Raw genomic sequence first — 16,412 nt, 5'->3', positions numbered from 1 at the left:
GAACGCTGGACGAACGCTGGACGAACGCTGGACTAACCCCCCCCCCCCCATCACCACCCGCCTCTTCTCCCCATGATTCCCCTCGCTCTCTGCTCAAAATCAATCCTCAACCGAACATTGTCTATAAAGGATCGCATTGTAGCAGGATTGATAATACAAGTTACCAATACAAGGGAAGACAAATGGAACAAGCAAAGGGTATATACAAAAGAATACTAAAACTCAAACTGACAAAGAACAAAATACAAAGAGAATCATCTGTGTATTTTGTGTTTGGGTTTTTTGTAAGTGAACTTCATCATATACATTTGTTTACATCAAGTATTTTTGCCCTATGGTTAACCATGCAGTAACATTACTTTACCTTATTAGAGTGATGTGGGATATGTTTCATAGCAATGATAATATATGAAAACATTGCATTTGATATGGTGTTTGAGTCCATAGCTTAATGTATTGGGTATGTTTGCTGGATTAGCGAAAAAACTACATTGTTTACCAGTTATTTTATCCTAATAGTTTCTCACTTCATTTGATATTGATAATGTGATCTAAAAGTACTCTCAGAGTGAAACACTGCATAAACCGTCAACATTTTTCAGTCTCTGAATGTGCTTTTTTCCTGCCTGTGTGTCTCTCTGTACTGACCTGTGGCAGTGGGTTGGGGGGCTTGGTGAGGATGCCTCCTATGTACACCACGTGAGGGAGGGTGGGCCTGGGGAACTCCAGAGCCATGTCGGTGCACAGCATCCACAGCCGGCTGCCCTGCACCAGGTCAGACATGGCCACTTGAGGCGTCACTCCATGTTTCTTCATAATCCGGTCATACTTGGGTAATGCAATATAACGGACTCCAAAGCGCTGCACCAGGTAAACAGCTGTGTTGGCGATCCTCTGGGGCAGAGACATGCGGTCTGTCAACAATGAGTTGAATTCGGGAACATATGAAAGGGGGGCTGGGGCACCTGCCTCCGCGGGGTACCAGAGGCCTGTGCTGAACACCGCATATTTCACACCCAGGATATGAGCAATCACAAAACCACACATCTCATTAGGGTCCACCAGCAGCAGGTCAAACTTGGCCTCCTTGAGGCGGGTCATTACCTCAACACTGCCAACCACAGCATCACAGTTCTGGGAGTAGTGGTCAAGGATGTCAAAAAGTTCAAGAAATGTTAGTCTGCCTGAGAAAATGTTGCTGACTTTGGACTGAAGGAAATTGTCAGCTGTGGTGCTGTTAAAGATCCCTGGGTAGCGCTGTAAGTGGAAGTTAGGGGAAGGGGGTACACCACGACCCTCTGAAATTAAAAAATGGGTCTCATGGCCCTCCTGGTGTAGAGCCTCGGCCAGCGTCTTGAAGATATACAAGTGTGATTCAAACATGATGGGTGGAACCACGATCACTTTAGCAGCCCATGATGCACTGGGACTCCAAGGGAGGAGGCCAAGGACGAGTAGTAGTGACGAGGGAAGTAGCATGGCTGAAACAATAAAAACAAATAGCAATTGTTACACAGAGACATTCATAAGAAAAAAGGTCATAATAATTAATGATGTCCAGCAGGTCTAGACACATAAATACATTGTATGTTTAATATTAATAATAGGTTTGGCAAATGGGCCAAAAACTGTTTGTCTTTCATCTTCAATGAGAAGCCTGACATGAAATCACAAGTCTCAGAGAAGGTAAAGAAAGAAGGGGAAGACTTATGTAATTAGTTTGTCATCTTAACTTTGTATCTACAAATATTTTACATCTTACATTGTTTGCATCAAACTTCATGCAATCTGGTCTTTACTATTTTTTTGTCTGTTTAAGTTCTGGGATGAAATTCTTGGAGCAAAGAACAGGAAAACAAAGAGTACACCAGAGAGCTTTAAAGTTATCTCGGATTTATTGGAAGTTACGGCCAGAGCATTGACATAGAGATTTTCTGAGACACAGTAATGACACAGCCTCTGCCTTAACCAACTCTGAAGTTCTCTCCCCTGTCACTGATACTTCACCAATTCTTAGATCATTATCACCATTATACTACAAGATGTTGGAAATCCTGTCCCTGGCAGGGTCAAACATTTTCTTGTCATTGTCTAATGAAGAGATTGTTCTAGAGACAGCTATTGTTGAATCCCAAGCGTAGAGAAAGGGCCAGCTATTTGATACCGGTAGAAATCCAGAGGCTGTTATGGAGGTCCCTATGAGTAATTCCCTATTACAACGTCTCAGTATATGTTTGGTTGCATTGGTTTCTTATCCTCAAGTGTACCTTTGCTAATTATCCTTTGCCTTTCTTTATCTGCATTTCCATTCCACCCCTTCATCCCTCCTCTCTGAGCACAGCCATCACTGACTTGGTGTGGGCAGTACCAACGTCATTCTAAACCTTCGGCCTCTCTATTCACAAACACAAAGAACTATTATCAGGCCACACTGTCAGAGCCTCTGCCCTATATGCCTACACTCCCCCTCTCACTTGGATTAATCATTAACAATGGAAACCTCTTGATTAATAATTTCTCGCTTCATTTACATATTTGTAGCCCACCATGTCCTTTCAAAGCTTACCTTTTGGCGCACTGGAGATAAGAAAATATCTATTTGAATATGCTGTTCCAAATATTCAATTAGAGGCCAAAAGAAAATAATGAATAACACCTTGAGAACAATTGTTACACATGTGTTGAGTATTAAATCAGCATTAAAATGTGCTACACCTAGTTAAGTAAATATACAAAATTGAAGAGGTCCTTTGTTAACCTGCGTGTTATCTGTGTGGAGTGTGATTCCACAGTCCAAAGACAGAATATTAGGGGAGTAGGAGATTGTAAAGTGCCTGTAGGTGTGGATTTCATTCTGCGTCTGTATGTTTTAGACTGGCAACCTAACAAGTAATATCTCCTGATGTCATTACCGTTACACCTCAATTTATATCAAATGGCACAGCCCATATTGTTTATGGGGACCACCAGATAGCATCCTAAGTGGATTATATAGTGTATCTGCCACCTGTCTGTCACCAATATGAAGTTTATGCCCGGAAACGGTAGGAAAAGCACTTAAGGTGGCCACCATTTTGTTTAGCAATGTCCTGAAGATAACGTTACAAACACTTCTCAGCCCAGACTGTTGATGGTAACTATAGAAACCAGCCACTGTCTACGGAGGACTGCAATGCGTCAAGACTTAAATTACTAACAATGGAGTCTGGTTACCCTGCGCACAGGGAGGGCCGAGGAAATGATCTGATTAAGAGATTTAAAGAATAGAAAATGACACCGACGAGATGAATAAGGCACAAAAGTTCAAAAGGAGGGAAACGCATTCAACATTTTGTAAAGAACGCTGTTTATGAAGGCATAATATTTTATAGTAAACAGATAAGAGCTGGAGCTACGTAGCCTACGGTATTGTGAAATAATAATAATTTTCTACAGCTACATTAATGTTATGTTACAACACTGTCATATTGTGATGATTTAATCACAATTACCCATTTAGACTTGATTATTATTACCAGTAAACAATACATGTGGACCATATAACAATGTTACACAAGACATTGCCTTGAACATCAAATACATTATTTTATATGATTATGCAAACAGGTACTATACAGATAACTGAATCTGTTAAAACGACATCACAGAAGAGTTTATTGTGCAAAACAAACTACAGTTAAGGCCTCAACAAACAACATTTTAAATGATGGCATAAATAATTAGAAATTCCCATCATATTTCTGCTATCATCTCAAATGAAGTGCCTTGTATTGCAGCTTTCAATTTTTTAACAGAAAATTATTTTCATCTATTGAGAGTGAGACAAGAAAGTAATTTTACAGTGATTATCATTCTCAAATACCATAATCTGGACTAACATTTTTTAGATTTAGCTCAGCGGGAGGAACACCCTTGCTGTTTCCACAGTGGGGGTCCATTAGCTCAAAGCACCCCGTTGAGAGGGGAGATGTGACTTCCAAGAACTGATATTAAGTCAAACACAAGGCAGTCATGCAAATGATGATGCCTCATATATATAATTGAGTTACACTGATCTTGGGTTTGTTTGCTGCAATGTTATCCAAATGTGGGCCCTGAGGCCAACTGGCAAGACTAGAATAGTAAAGCTTTGTGTTTTGGAAAAAAATGAAAGAATAAAACAGTACACAGACAAAATGAGATTACACACAGGGTGTACTTCAAGATTCAGGTCAAATTTGAGATGCCAAAAGCTTTAACGTCTAATTTAATAATTGCATGCAATGTTTATCATACCACAAAACAGATTATGATAATCTAATCTAAAATGCCAACATAAATTGTCTGGTCTACAGAAGGTCAATAAAACAGTCATGTCTGGAAGATAACGTTATTGCTTTTTAATATAAGATTAAATATGCAGCCTACTGCTCTTTGTCGATAAATTAAGCTAAGGTCCAGAGCCTTTAGATCTTAAATTTGTGAAAACAAAATTAAGGTGGGACGATAACACTTGTTTTTCCCATGCCAGGGAACACGAGGAGATGTTTATAATAGTAACAAGATCTCTCCGCTTGCCCTTATATATGTATGCTTCATCAGCATCTGACAAAAGATATACATGGATATAAACAAGCCTGAATGTAATATCCTCAGTAAAGTGTACTCCTTATACATACAAGCTACGTAATTATCCCAGCCTACTAGGCATTCAGCATAAGAAACCCAACTGCCCATATTACCTCAGTCAGTCCAAGGCTGTTTTCAATGTAACTCTGAAGATCAGACAGACATTTAATGTCATATTAAACGTCATTCCTTCCAACAGTCTCCTTCCTCATGTCTGTAATGTTTCTTTACATGCCACTGCTGAATGTTATTCTACCTCCACCAAACCCCAACCATTGGCACACAAGAACAGGTCTGACAGGCCCAGATTGAAAGCAGAGGGTTTCCAGTAACCATCAGCAGTATCTCATTAATATAATGTACTTCAAATAAAGAAGCACTGGTGAATGTGAAATATGGTTGCAAACAAGGATGCACAGTTAAAAAGGTAGTCAAACAACATATATATTTAACCAATGGTAATTCATTGGATAACTTTAAGCCTATTATGACATTACAATTAAAAACCGTAATATTATTAATACTTTATCTAACAATTTCTAAAGTAGCCTGTCTTGCTCTTGATATATTTATAATGTTTCACTTATTACCAGGCTCTAGGTAAAGGCAAGCAATACCACAATGTATTCATGGAGGATGTCAACTTATTCAACATTGTTCAATCATGAGCGGATCGTTTTGACAGGAAATATCCACTGCATTCAGGCCAAATAAGCTTTGAATGTTTTCAGGCCATACAGTAGAGGTTTCAGATCGAGCTCTTATCTTCTAAAAACAGTAACTGCACCATAAAGTGACGTGTGCAATTTTGATATCTCAAATAAAACTCTGATAATAACTCGTAAAATGTCAAGCCAACACAGCTTGTCAGGCTGACCGTGTTTTATGACAGTGTTTGCTCTTCTGGAGTTAAACAGGGTCCAACATAAAATCCTGAAGTCTGATGACCTGATTACCTAAAGCAAGCAAACAATTATGCTTTTAAGGTAAAACTGGAATAGCAAAAATAAAAGTAAATCTTTCATTGTGATGCTACTGAAAATAAGAATACCAGAATCAATCTACTGGTGAGTTTACAAATACTTCATGACAATTCAGTAATCGCCTACGGCGGCATTATTGTAAGGGAGAATTTGCAAAGCACATGAACGCAACACAGCAACCTGGCCTGGCTACACCTGCTTCTCAGGAGGCTTTCACCGTCGCACCTGATCTTCCAGTAAAAGCAGTCAAACAATACGGTAAAGTCACACCTGTCAACTTAAGTAATATCAGATCACTTGTTTTAACTATAAGCGTGGAAAAAATAAAGACAAAAGTGGAGTTTTGTCGAATAAAGTTCGGAGTTTACGATACACCTGTTTTGTAAGTGCTCGCCTGTGTCGGCCTTACCTTGTGGTTTGAAAGTTGCCCAGTAGATGTGGAGGAGTGAAACTGTGGAAGATGTTATATCAATTTAAAGTTTTAGAGAGGTCAAATGTGAGGAAAAATGGCAGTTAAGTAAAATGGGTCCCCGGGTATCGAAGACGGGCAGAGGGAACATTTGACACCCAGTCCCTCTCTCAGGGGCGGGGCTAGCGCGGTTTCAAGATGGAGAAGAAGGGAGCGGCGCAGGGGAAAACCTGTGGTTGGTGGAGTGAGGCACACAAAAGGTGGAGTGGGGAGTATCGGCCACACAGGTGACTGAGAAACAGGTGACTGTGAAACAGGTGACTGTATCTGTGTTGATACTCTCAACACTTGGGATGATGTAGCTCATGGGCCATAGGTTAGTGAGTTTTAATAAAGGAGACCATCAGGGCCAGCTTTCTTTCCTCTGGCTGACATCATTTTTGTTAGATTAAATATATTATTGATCAGTTGTGATTCGATTACAGAAAGATATTGCCTTTGAAGGCGAGATAAAACTTGAACTGTTATGTGAAATGTTGAATTATTAGTGAGTTGTGCTGTAGTTGTATTAGGCAGGCTAGGTATTATATAGCAATGTACAATTTTTCTAATAAGGTATTTTTAAATGGTTTGTAAATTGTAGTATGTATTGTATTTTGCATTCATTGATTGTTAAATTGCTTCATTGGTCCAAGGAACACAATCCAAAGACATTATTTTTTCCTAAAGCAGCATAGAGATATTTAGATGTATGTAAAACCGAAAACAAAACGCAGTATGAAGACAATCCGTTAACAATAATATAAAATTGAGAAAACAACATATCTAAAAATATAGGAGACAGGAACCAGAGAATATATGCAATAATTGTTTGATAAATGACTTAAAAAATGTATCAAAAAATAAACTAACTTTTAGTTTGAATACTTGTTTCAGCTCTAATCATTTAAAAGTTATTGTTATTTGGTTAATAAATCATAAACCATTATTTGTATATCAGATAGTAGATAATGGCTTTTAATATATTAATTCTGCAGTTGTACATGGTGTCAATAAATAGATTTATGTTCAAGTAAATGGTAAACGCTCTAACCACTCCACCCACACAGAGAATTTTCACAACCTAGCTAAAGAAAAGTGATTGCATTTTAATGCAATGTAAACCATCTATATAGCCAAGCATAAGTATATTTTATTTTATAGACAAATAGATCTATCTCACTGTATACACAGATCTCAGTGTGTGTGTGTGTGTGTGTGTGTGTGTGTGTGTGTGTGTGTGTGTGTGTGTGTGTGTGTGTGTGCGATGTATGTGTGAGCGATGTGTGTGTGTGATGTGTGCGGTGTGCTCTTCTAAAAGATTGATGAAGGAGGGCTGGAAGATAAAGTTCCTGATGGTGCTGGAATTTAGCACTCTATTCCACTTACACCATATCGGTGAAAACACTTTGTAATATATCTTTATAATCAGCAAAATAATTAGCTCTCCACAGCAATCTGTTGTGCTGAGCCACGTAATAATAGTGTGTGTGTGTGTGTCATTTCTATAGGTTGACAAAAATGCCATTAGTATAGTATTAAATAGGGTACCAGCTTATGATTTTGAAGATTGTGTCTTAGTCTTGATTGATCCACCAACTCATTTATTTTCATTCGATACAGCACATTACGCATGGTACGCCCTCCTGAACTGTAGAAGTAGAGGAAAGCTGTTGTGTCACAGTTTACCTGGAGGGAACATTTGGAAAGGGGCTTGGTCAAACTCCCAACAGGCAAGAGAGGACAGATGCTTTTCAGGCAGAAAAGAGGCAGAGATAAAGGATTTAGGTATTGAGGTCTTTGTAATAATGCTGACAAATGGACTTGACTGTCACACAAACAGGTAGGTCTGTTTACATGTTAAACACACACAAAACAACTGGAGGGAATGTACATCATTTTGGAGGGTGGGGGTTAGAGAGCATAGCCATGGTGTGTGTACTTAGAGACAAGTGGATGTTTCTTCTCTAACAGTGATCCATTTGTTTTGCATCAGCTCTCCAAACACACACACACACACACACACATTGATGCTGTTAATCTCTTACGATACATTCACTGCCCTTGGCATCTCATTTCCTCAGCTATGCCCTGACTCATCACAATATGCCACTCTGCTGTTGACTATTGCCCACTTCGCCCTCCCCTCCAAAAAGGGTCTGTATAGGATTGCAGTTTATTCAACAGTTAACTCGTGTTTTGTCAGTTCACTTTTTGTTATCTCTCTCTCCATGTGTCCCTTTCCCACTTTGCCAACATACCACATTTCTCTCTGTTTCACTCTCTCTTTTCTACCGCATCATTCTCATCCTCTTTCTCACCTCCCCCTCCCCCCCTCTGTACTGCCCCCTCCCTTTCTCCCCCTCCCTCTCTTTCTCCCTGTACCCAGATATCAGGTGCGTTACCTGAGCTCCATATCAATAGTTAATCACCCTGGGACACCCAATCTACAGAGCATGACACAACTCTCCCGTGGAGAGTTGTGTGTGTCATTGTGTTACTGTGTGTGTGACAAGACAGCGGAGAGAGTGGGGGTGCTAAGAGTCTAAGACTTGCATATTTCGACAGTATGGACAAAGAGAGAGAGAGGAAATAAAAATGGGCAAAGATGAGGCAGCACAGGGACTATAGATTGTGCAGGACTCTGCAATAAAATTAACACACAATGCAAATGTTCTGATGTATGCCTTAGTTCCGGGGAAATTGCTAATTCACCATGAACTTACTAAATAAATAAATAAATAGTCTGTGCCATTATAAAGTTGCTGATTAAAAAACTGAATTAGACTGGGAATGTACAGCATCGGAATAAACACAAAAAAACAATAACAACAAAATAGAATATTGGAGAATATAGTGTCAATACATTTAAATGATTTGTTATTGTGTGCACTCAATTTGTGAGGGCTCTGGTCCAGACATGTTCTGTTCTGCTCCCTAGTGTACAAACTATGGTATTACATGTGAAGTAACACAAAGTCAGCTCCTAACCATCAACTTGGATACATTTGATAGATGTCATTTTTAGCATTTAAAAAAAACCTTTATTTTTCTCTTATTTGCAGCACTGCTGATTAAATGTGATCAGCGTATGCGGTCTTCTGAGAAGAGATTCCAAGGTTATTGGATATTGGGCTGAATACATATGTTACTTACTAACCCTCTACCAGATAATTAATTTATAAGATAGCTCCAACAGCAGTTACAAAAAATGCATATGTTCTGTTTACATGGAATGGTCAAGTCAAAATATACATCAAACCCTCGCATACCTAAAATCTAAATGTTGTTCAAGGGGCTTGAAAATATATATAGCATATGACTCCCTCCATCCTCAAACCATCTGGTAAAGAAAAACTCCCTGGAAGAACACTTACAGAAAAACAGTAAGCTTGGAAAGAGCAACAGAAAAGGATTCCCATTTGTGCAGAACAACCTTACTGTAGATACCTTATGATTTAAAGTTTGCTTTAACAAATAAATGACGAATATATAAATAAATATATATATAATATGTTGCTACTTTATTTAAAAAAAAAAAAATGAAGCCACTAATATAGTAAGATGAACTGTGTGAAATACATACCTAAGTAAAGGAACTGTACAAAACTAGCAGTTGCCAGTTTATTAGATACAGCGAGGTCACACTAATGCAGTCCAATACAACCTTAAGGTTTTAATGTGCAGTCTTTATTCCACTGTTTAGTTAGCCGTTAATTAAACTGTATGAACATTTTGAAGGCTGCAGTTGGCTGAATTGTTTTGCGTCATAATCAGATTTGATTGTATCCTTGGTGATATAACTTGGTTGGGAATAATATTTGCCCGTTGTATTAGACTGAATTTAACAAACCACTAAATGTAACGTTTACAAACCGAGTGAGTGCCTGGAAAAACACTTTTTTTATTAGAGAGTTAGTCATAGTAAAGAAGGAAAATACATTCTGTCAGAAGGCGTACTTGTGATAAGATATAGAACAATTCGTTTTCTCTCACAGAAGGCAAGGAATGAATGATCTGTTCTGCATGGACTTGTTTCTCAGTAAAGTTGCCAGAAGTCTGCAGTAGTCAGATCTGTCTGAAGTGATGACCTGGTCAGCTCAGGGAAAGGACAGCCAAGGGTTTGGTGGCAGCAGAATATTAATAAACTGGCTTATGTGTAGATGCTTGAGAACAGTCTGGAGTTCTGTCTGGGCAGACAACATTTTACAAGTGCTCTGGCATGCAAAGCGGACCACTCTTGGAGTAGAGGTTGACATATGGGAGAAACTGGGAGCAGAATTAGCATTTGAAGGAGTAGCTGGTTGACATGTTTGAGGATAAAGGAAGGTGGTAGAGTAATGCAGAGAGAGAACGACTTCCTTTTTCTATTTGAAGGGTTCAACTTGATTCTAAATAAAGGTGTTTCTGATCCATTGGATGTGAGGTGTAAACATGTATGGAGGCGTGTGGCGCAGTGGATAGAGCCTTGGTGTTGGGATAAGGGGGTCACAGGTTCAAACCCCACTGCAGTCAGCATGTCGTTGTGTCCCTGGGCAAGACACTTCACCCCAAATTGCTCCTGTGGGGATTGCCCACAGTATTGAGTATGTAAGTCGCTTTGGAGAAAAGCCTCTAACAAGTAACATGTAATGCAGGATCAGCTTTGAGTTGCAGAGATGCTTCTGTGAGAGTTAAATAAGGAAGAAGGATTTTCTTATCTTACCTCACATTATTCACTCAAAAGAGTCTCACATGTGTCCCGTAGTCCAGCATTTTCATGGGAAAAAAATGTAATATTCACAAAAACCCAATGAATCCTGGAATTGGAACATATCATTCCTAGGATGTAAAAATATGACTGAAACTGAATACACAGCATGTTTTGTAAAATTGTTCACACATGAATTTCTCCAATTAAAGTCCTCAACACTATCTGAGACGACAAACATTGCTTTGTTTGAATAAATCAGAAGCCTCGATAAACTCTTTTTTCACGAGACCTGACATCTGTAAGAAAACAGTTCTGGAAGTGAGATAATAGAGATAATGGTACATGCTTCACAGTTAAAATTGAGTCTAAGACTTGGTGGATAATACCATTCTTACATGGCTAAGAATGCATTCTGCTAACCTTCTTTGGGTTTTAAAGTTATGTTGTTTTATAGGCGTAAAAAGGCAATAGTTGTTGCTGTCTTGTACAGATTATTCTTGCAAGTATGCAAAGAGATTTGATTAATTATTGAAGGGGGAGTTGTAATGCAAATATTTTAATCTTTTTCAGATGAATGTCCAATGTGACTTTGACACCGTCAGTATTGTACCAGCCGTAAGTTATCAATGTGCATCGAGTAAGCAGCAGTGATTAGGTGCAGTGGTAATGAAATCCATTACAACAACCAGTGATAACGCTTTGTCAATCCGATGAAATATTTTGTTTGAACTCAGTTGTCATTTTCCAATGAATTTTTACAGTTTTAGCATAAGATCATATTGAGAAGTTTATCATAATTATTTGGCAAAACAGAAGAAACATATTTTAACATATACTGCAGTCCACTAACACAAGTGCTCAAAAATAGTAATTTGTTGTTGTATTTGTTATTTGTTTGTGCTAATACACTGCTTAATGAGTGTATGCAAATCAGGTTTGTCCAAAAATGAATGAATTGTTGGTTAAACAACTCTTTGTTTAGATTAATTTGATTTGGAGCCCAACTTTACATTGTGCACTAAAATCGTCCTGTTTCAGCTTCACAATAAAAGTGCTGTTCTTTTCTGTTTGGTGTAATGTGTAATGATCCCCACAAGGGGGAGAACCATCACCATAACCAATACATCTACAGTATGTTGTTATCATTACATTCATAATATTCCAGGGACTACGTGAGGACATTCTCATCTGCATACTTTTTACCACTCTTTTCTTAATTGTATGCATGTTTATTTCCTGATCACAAATCAAAAAGGCTCTGTGTGTGTTAACCACCTGAACATGTTGCATGTGACTCTGGCTCGCCCAGCTGCAGATCAAAGACATCCTGTTGATCATTTAACTGGAAAATTGTGACTGTAGATACATATCCGATGGGGAGGGCAAACTGATGCAATAATAAGTAAATGCTAACTAATATAAAATGTACACCTGGGTGCATTTACAAAAGTCATTCAGGTATCACTTTAGAAAGGCAGCTACATTACTCTCTATTTCTAAATCATAATGAAAGTGACTTTTGTGCTTTTTGGGCTGCAGAAAGACAGGGTCACCTTGTCAAATTTCAATGGGAGTAATTTAAATGTGACTAACAGGGAGGAGTCTAGGGTCAGAACATCCATCCATGTTCTACATCGCTCATCCTGCATTGTCTCCCATACCCTCTAAATCTCTCCCTCGTTCTCTCTTCCTCTTTTGTTTCTTTTCCTCTCATACGCTTGCTGACTCTCAGCGATGGCCATTTTGTTTCTGCCGGCCTTATCTCATGTTTGCAGTTTCCCGCTCTGTCATTACTCTGCTATTAGCTTTTCATCCTGGGGCTAAAACACAGGACTCACACTGACCTCGTAGCCACAGCTATGCTCCAAAACGTCTGCTTTGCAAGATAACACACTCACCCCCCACACCTCCCCTCTCTCTCTCTATATATATCTCTCTGTCTCGCTCAAACACACACATATGTACAGCATGTTCAAGATAAATCTAGTCACATACACCTACATATCAATGTGTACACACCTACACATACTAAGCACCAGAGGAAAATCCTCTTCACACACATCGGTTTTTTCCACTTTGCTAAAACGGCATAAAGCAGTTACTAAAAATGGGGTGAATCTAACCAACCCCAGAATGTTTCATTTCACTAAAGAACAGTGATTGCAAGAAGTCCAGGAACACCTGAGTCTCTCTATTTCAGTACCTCTCATTTCACATGATGGAAAAAGACAGAGGCGGCGAGGGACAGGGAGATTATTATTATTATGATACCCAATTATTTACAACGTTGTAATTTAATCTCCCGCAATACTGTTTGATTGACACTCATATCATTAAAGTATATTAAATCGAGCTACATTGAATGAGGGCAAGAGAGGGAAAGCTTTTCTTCAAGACCAAGTGTTTGTGGAAACCTTTCTGCATTATGTACCTCTAGTCTGGGACTGCTTTTCAGGGACGAAGCCCCTTAATTCTTAATGCATTGACATACAGTGCCCAAGGACCCTTTTTTCTTAAAGGAAGTTTTAATATGTCATAGTTGAAAACACATATATGTTTTTAAAACACCTGAATGAGGGTTGAATGAATTGCATTTAGCTGCTCCAGTAGACCTCTTTCATGGCAGACCCCTTTGACATGCCAAGCAAAAAAAGAGCAGGTATAATTAATAACATAAATGGTGGCTGTTCAGTTCAGCCAGTTTTAGGGCTTGCTATTTGCTGTCTTCTTGGAGTATACTAATACTTTACAAGTCTTTATTGAACAAGGACCAATGCGGTAAATACAAAATGACTGCTATGCAAAAAGTCTGTTTCAGTGTTGTGGTAATGTGAAAACTTGTGTGCCTCAACTAAACAGACACCTTATTGGGATGAACAGCAATACTTCAATCTTCATGTCTGTAGCCAGGTTTGAAACTCGTGTGGAAAATGTCCTCAGAAAAGTAGAGGTTTGTATAGTGACATAGGGCCAATTGATGTGGAAAGAGGTGTTGAACAATATAAAGTGTCATCATAATGTAAGCCATATGTTAATATATATTCTTGTATGGTATAGTAGAGAGTGGCACTGACTTAGTGAACTGCGATGATGAGGTGCACAGTGAGCTATTCCGTTAAGTCTTTCAAAATTCTGCCTGATGAATCAATTATTTCGTTATACACTCACCCTAATTCTCTCATGATGGATTTTAAACTCCCTTTCACTCCAAACCCCCTCGCCTCACCTCCCTATTTTTTCTAATGTCTTCCCCCACACCGTCTTAGTGAGCAGGTGCACTGTGACAGAGTCACTGGGCTGTGAAATCTCAGCTCCTTGAACCACGCTCCATGCCTCTCCCGTCCTAATACACACACACACACACACACACACACACACACACACACACACACACACACACACACACACACACACACACACACACACACCCACACACACACACACACACACACACACACACACACACACACACACACACACACACACACACACAGACACAGACACAGACACAGACACAAACACAAAGGCACACTTTTTGTCCTATTTTTCTTAAACTCCTTCCTTTCTCCATCTCTTCTCTCTCATCTTTTCTCTCTGCTCTTGTAGAGATTAATTCAACATTGTGCGATTCTGGATTTACTAAAAGCAGATAAAGAAGAAACGAAAAATCAAATTAGAGTAGAATGAACAATCTATAACGAGTTTCATTCGGCAACAATAGAAGTATGTGTGTGTGTGTGTGTGTGTGTGTGTGTGTGTGTGTGTGTGTGTGTGTGTGTGTGTGTGTGTGTGTGTGTGTGTGTGTGTGTGTGTGTGTGTGTGTGTGTGTGTGTGTGTGTGTGTGCATGAGCACTCTGTGTGTCTCTCCTGCATATGTCTCTGACCACATCTACATCTTTAATGTCTGTGATTGAATAATGTATGAACCCCTGGGCTGGAAGACACACACAAAACACCTCTTTTACTGCATCCATCTGCGGAAATGTCATGAAGTACAAGTTAGCTGAGCTATAAAAGAATGCCACGTCATCTGCAGTCCTGTACACCGCCGTCTACACAACTATCTTTCCATAGCTGATCACCTTGTGTTGTTTTGAAAGAAAAGCGTAAAATAAGATCCGTGTCTCCAACCACAACGGTGTCTCTCTACCACCAATTTCCTGTTTACATGTTGCACACTTCCTGCTGGAGGGAACATATAACTAACAACACTTTTTTTGTAATTGTCTTCACCTTTTGTGTGCCTATGCAGTTCACCAGTTTGCACCTAAGTTGCACTCCCCCCCATGATACACTCTTGTGCATCACTTTGATGCAGTCATGCATGCTTCATAGTTCTAATTTGACTTTCAAATAGCTGAACCCTGTCATCTTTTCCACATGCCCACACACACACTTTTTCCTCTGCCTCTTATGAAGATGAAGATGTGAAGCTGAGGTCAAGGTTGGTTTCTACAGCAACTGTGCATAATAATGCCATGACCCATCTGACCATCAGGCTTCTCTGAAGAGCCTCACATAATATTAATTCTCTCTAACTTGCTCCCCCTCTCCATGTTTGCAAGATGTATGCTGTTTTATTTAAACAGCATGCTCCATTTTCTTCTCTGTCCATTGCTTTAACTTAATCAACTACAATTTCAAATAGGAGAAAAAAAACAGAAGAAACTGAGTGTACAATCATCGCTGTGAATGCAGATGCATGAAGGCTCACTGAACGGTTTGACAACTATGAAAATAATGTGACTCACGTGACTTTACAGTCACCAGATTTCATAGTTTAACATCTTTAGATGATATTGACCTGACATATTGGACAGCGCTACAGTACCAGATAACTTTTGAAAGAAAATATTAATTCCTCAAGTAGAGTTCAGAAACTTGTAGAATAACAAAACATATTAAAGAGGATCTGATACCTCTCGATGGCCTGACACTTTTTAGTTTTTTCCTTTAATTGTTGTTGTCTGTCTATCATCTATCCGTATGTTGTCAGCAGTTGCTGTGGCATCCTGTTGTGGCCTAACACCACAGCAGCAACTACACATTTCCCTCCTTGAAACACCTTCAATAACACATAACCACTGTGAGCAAGCATATTTGGGGCTTTGCAATACCTAAAGGGCGGTTCTATATGTAGACTATCTTCACAAATCTTACAGAGTGAGCCATTTAGGTGCATTTATTATGGAGACTGTCTCATCTTGTGGCATCATTTTACAGTCCTGCCAGGAATGTGAGCAGAACTCTCTCATGAATCACTACTGTAAAAACAAGCTGGAGTGGCTCCCATGTGATGGCAGAGGAGAAACATGGGAGAAGTAAAGGGCATAAACACTACAGTAGGCTAATTATTTTAGGAAACAATCCTTTAATTGTATTTTAAGTTATATAATAGTTACAATATAAATAGTTGTATACAGTATCATTTTGTGTTAGTTTGTGTAGTGTTCATGCCATCAGTGAAACACTACAACCTTCTATATGTGTCTTGATTTTCTAAACGTTATCATAAGATTGCCTAATGTTTTTTTCATAGGTCGTAATCAGTGGAAGACACTCTTGCGGTGGCCCACAGTGAGCCATCATGACCGTTTCCTCCGCACTGAGGAGAGGCAGAGCTGAAAAGAGGGACAGAGCGAAGGGGACGCGCACGGTGCCATGCGCGTTCCCGTTTTTG

General features: G+C 39.2%; 1 protein-coding gene across 1 annotated transcript in view; it reads right to left on the bottom strand.

The window, feature by feature from the left end:
* The window catches only part of ugt8 (UDP glycosyltransferase 8), a 33,328-nt gene extending 27,135 nt beyond the window's left edge, over positions 1 to 6,193 (bottom strand). Inside the window, exons 1-2 of the mRNA XM_034211679.1 lie at positions 6,001 to 6,193; positions 649 to 1,481 (exon numbers count right to left, since the gene is read on the bottom strand). Coding sequence (XP_034067570.1) covers positions 649 to 1,479 — 831 coding nt within the window. The 5' untranslated portion in view covers positions 1,480 to 1,481; positions 6,001 to 6,193. The remainder of the gene's footprint in view (positions 1 to 648; positions 1,482 to 6,000) is intronic.
* Between the last annotated feature and the right edge of the window lie 10,219 nt (positions 6,194 to 16,412).

Source organism: Gymnodraco acuticeps, unplaced genomic scaffold (assembly GCF_902827175.1).
Source record: "Gymnodraco acuticeps unplaced genomic scaffold, fGymAcu1.1, whole genome shotgun sequence".
Classification (NCBI taxonomy): Eukaryota; Metazoa; Chordata; class Actinopteri; order Perciformes; family Bathydraconidae; genus Gymnodraco; species Gymnodraco acuticeps.
Note: the sequence above shows the minus strand (reverse complement) of the source record. Positions and strands in the feature narration are given on the sequence as shown.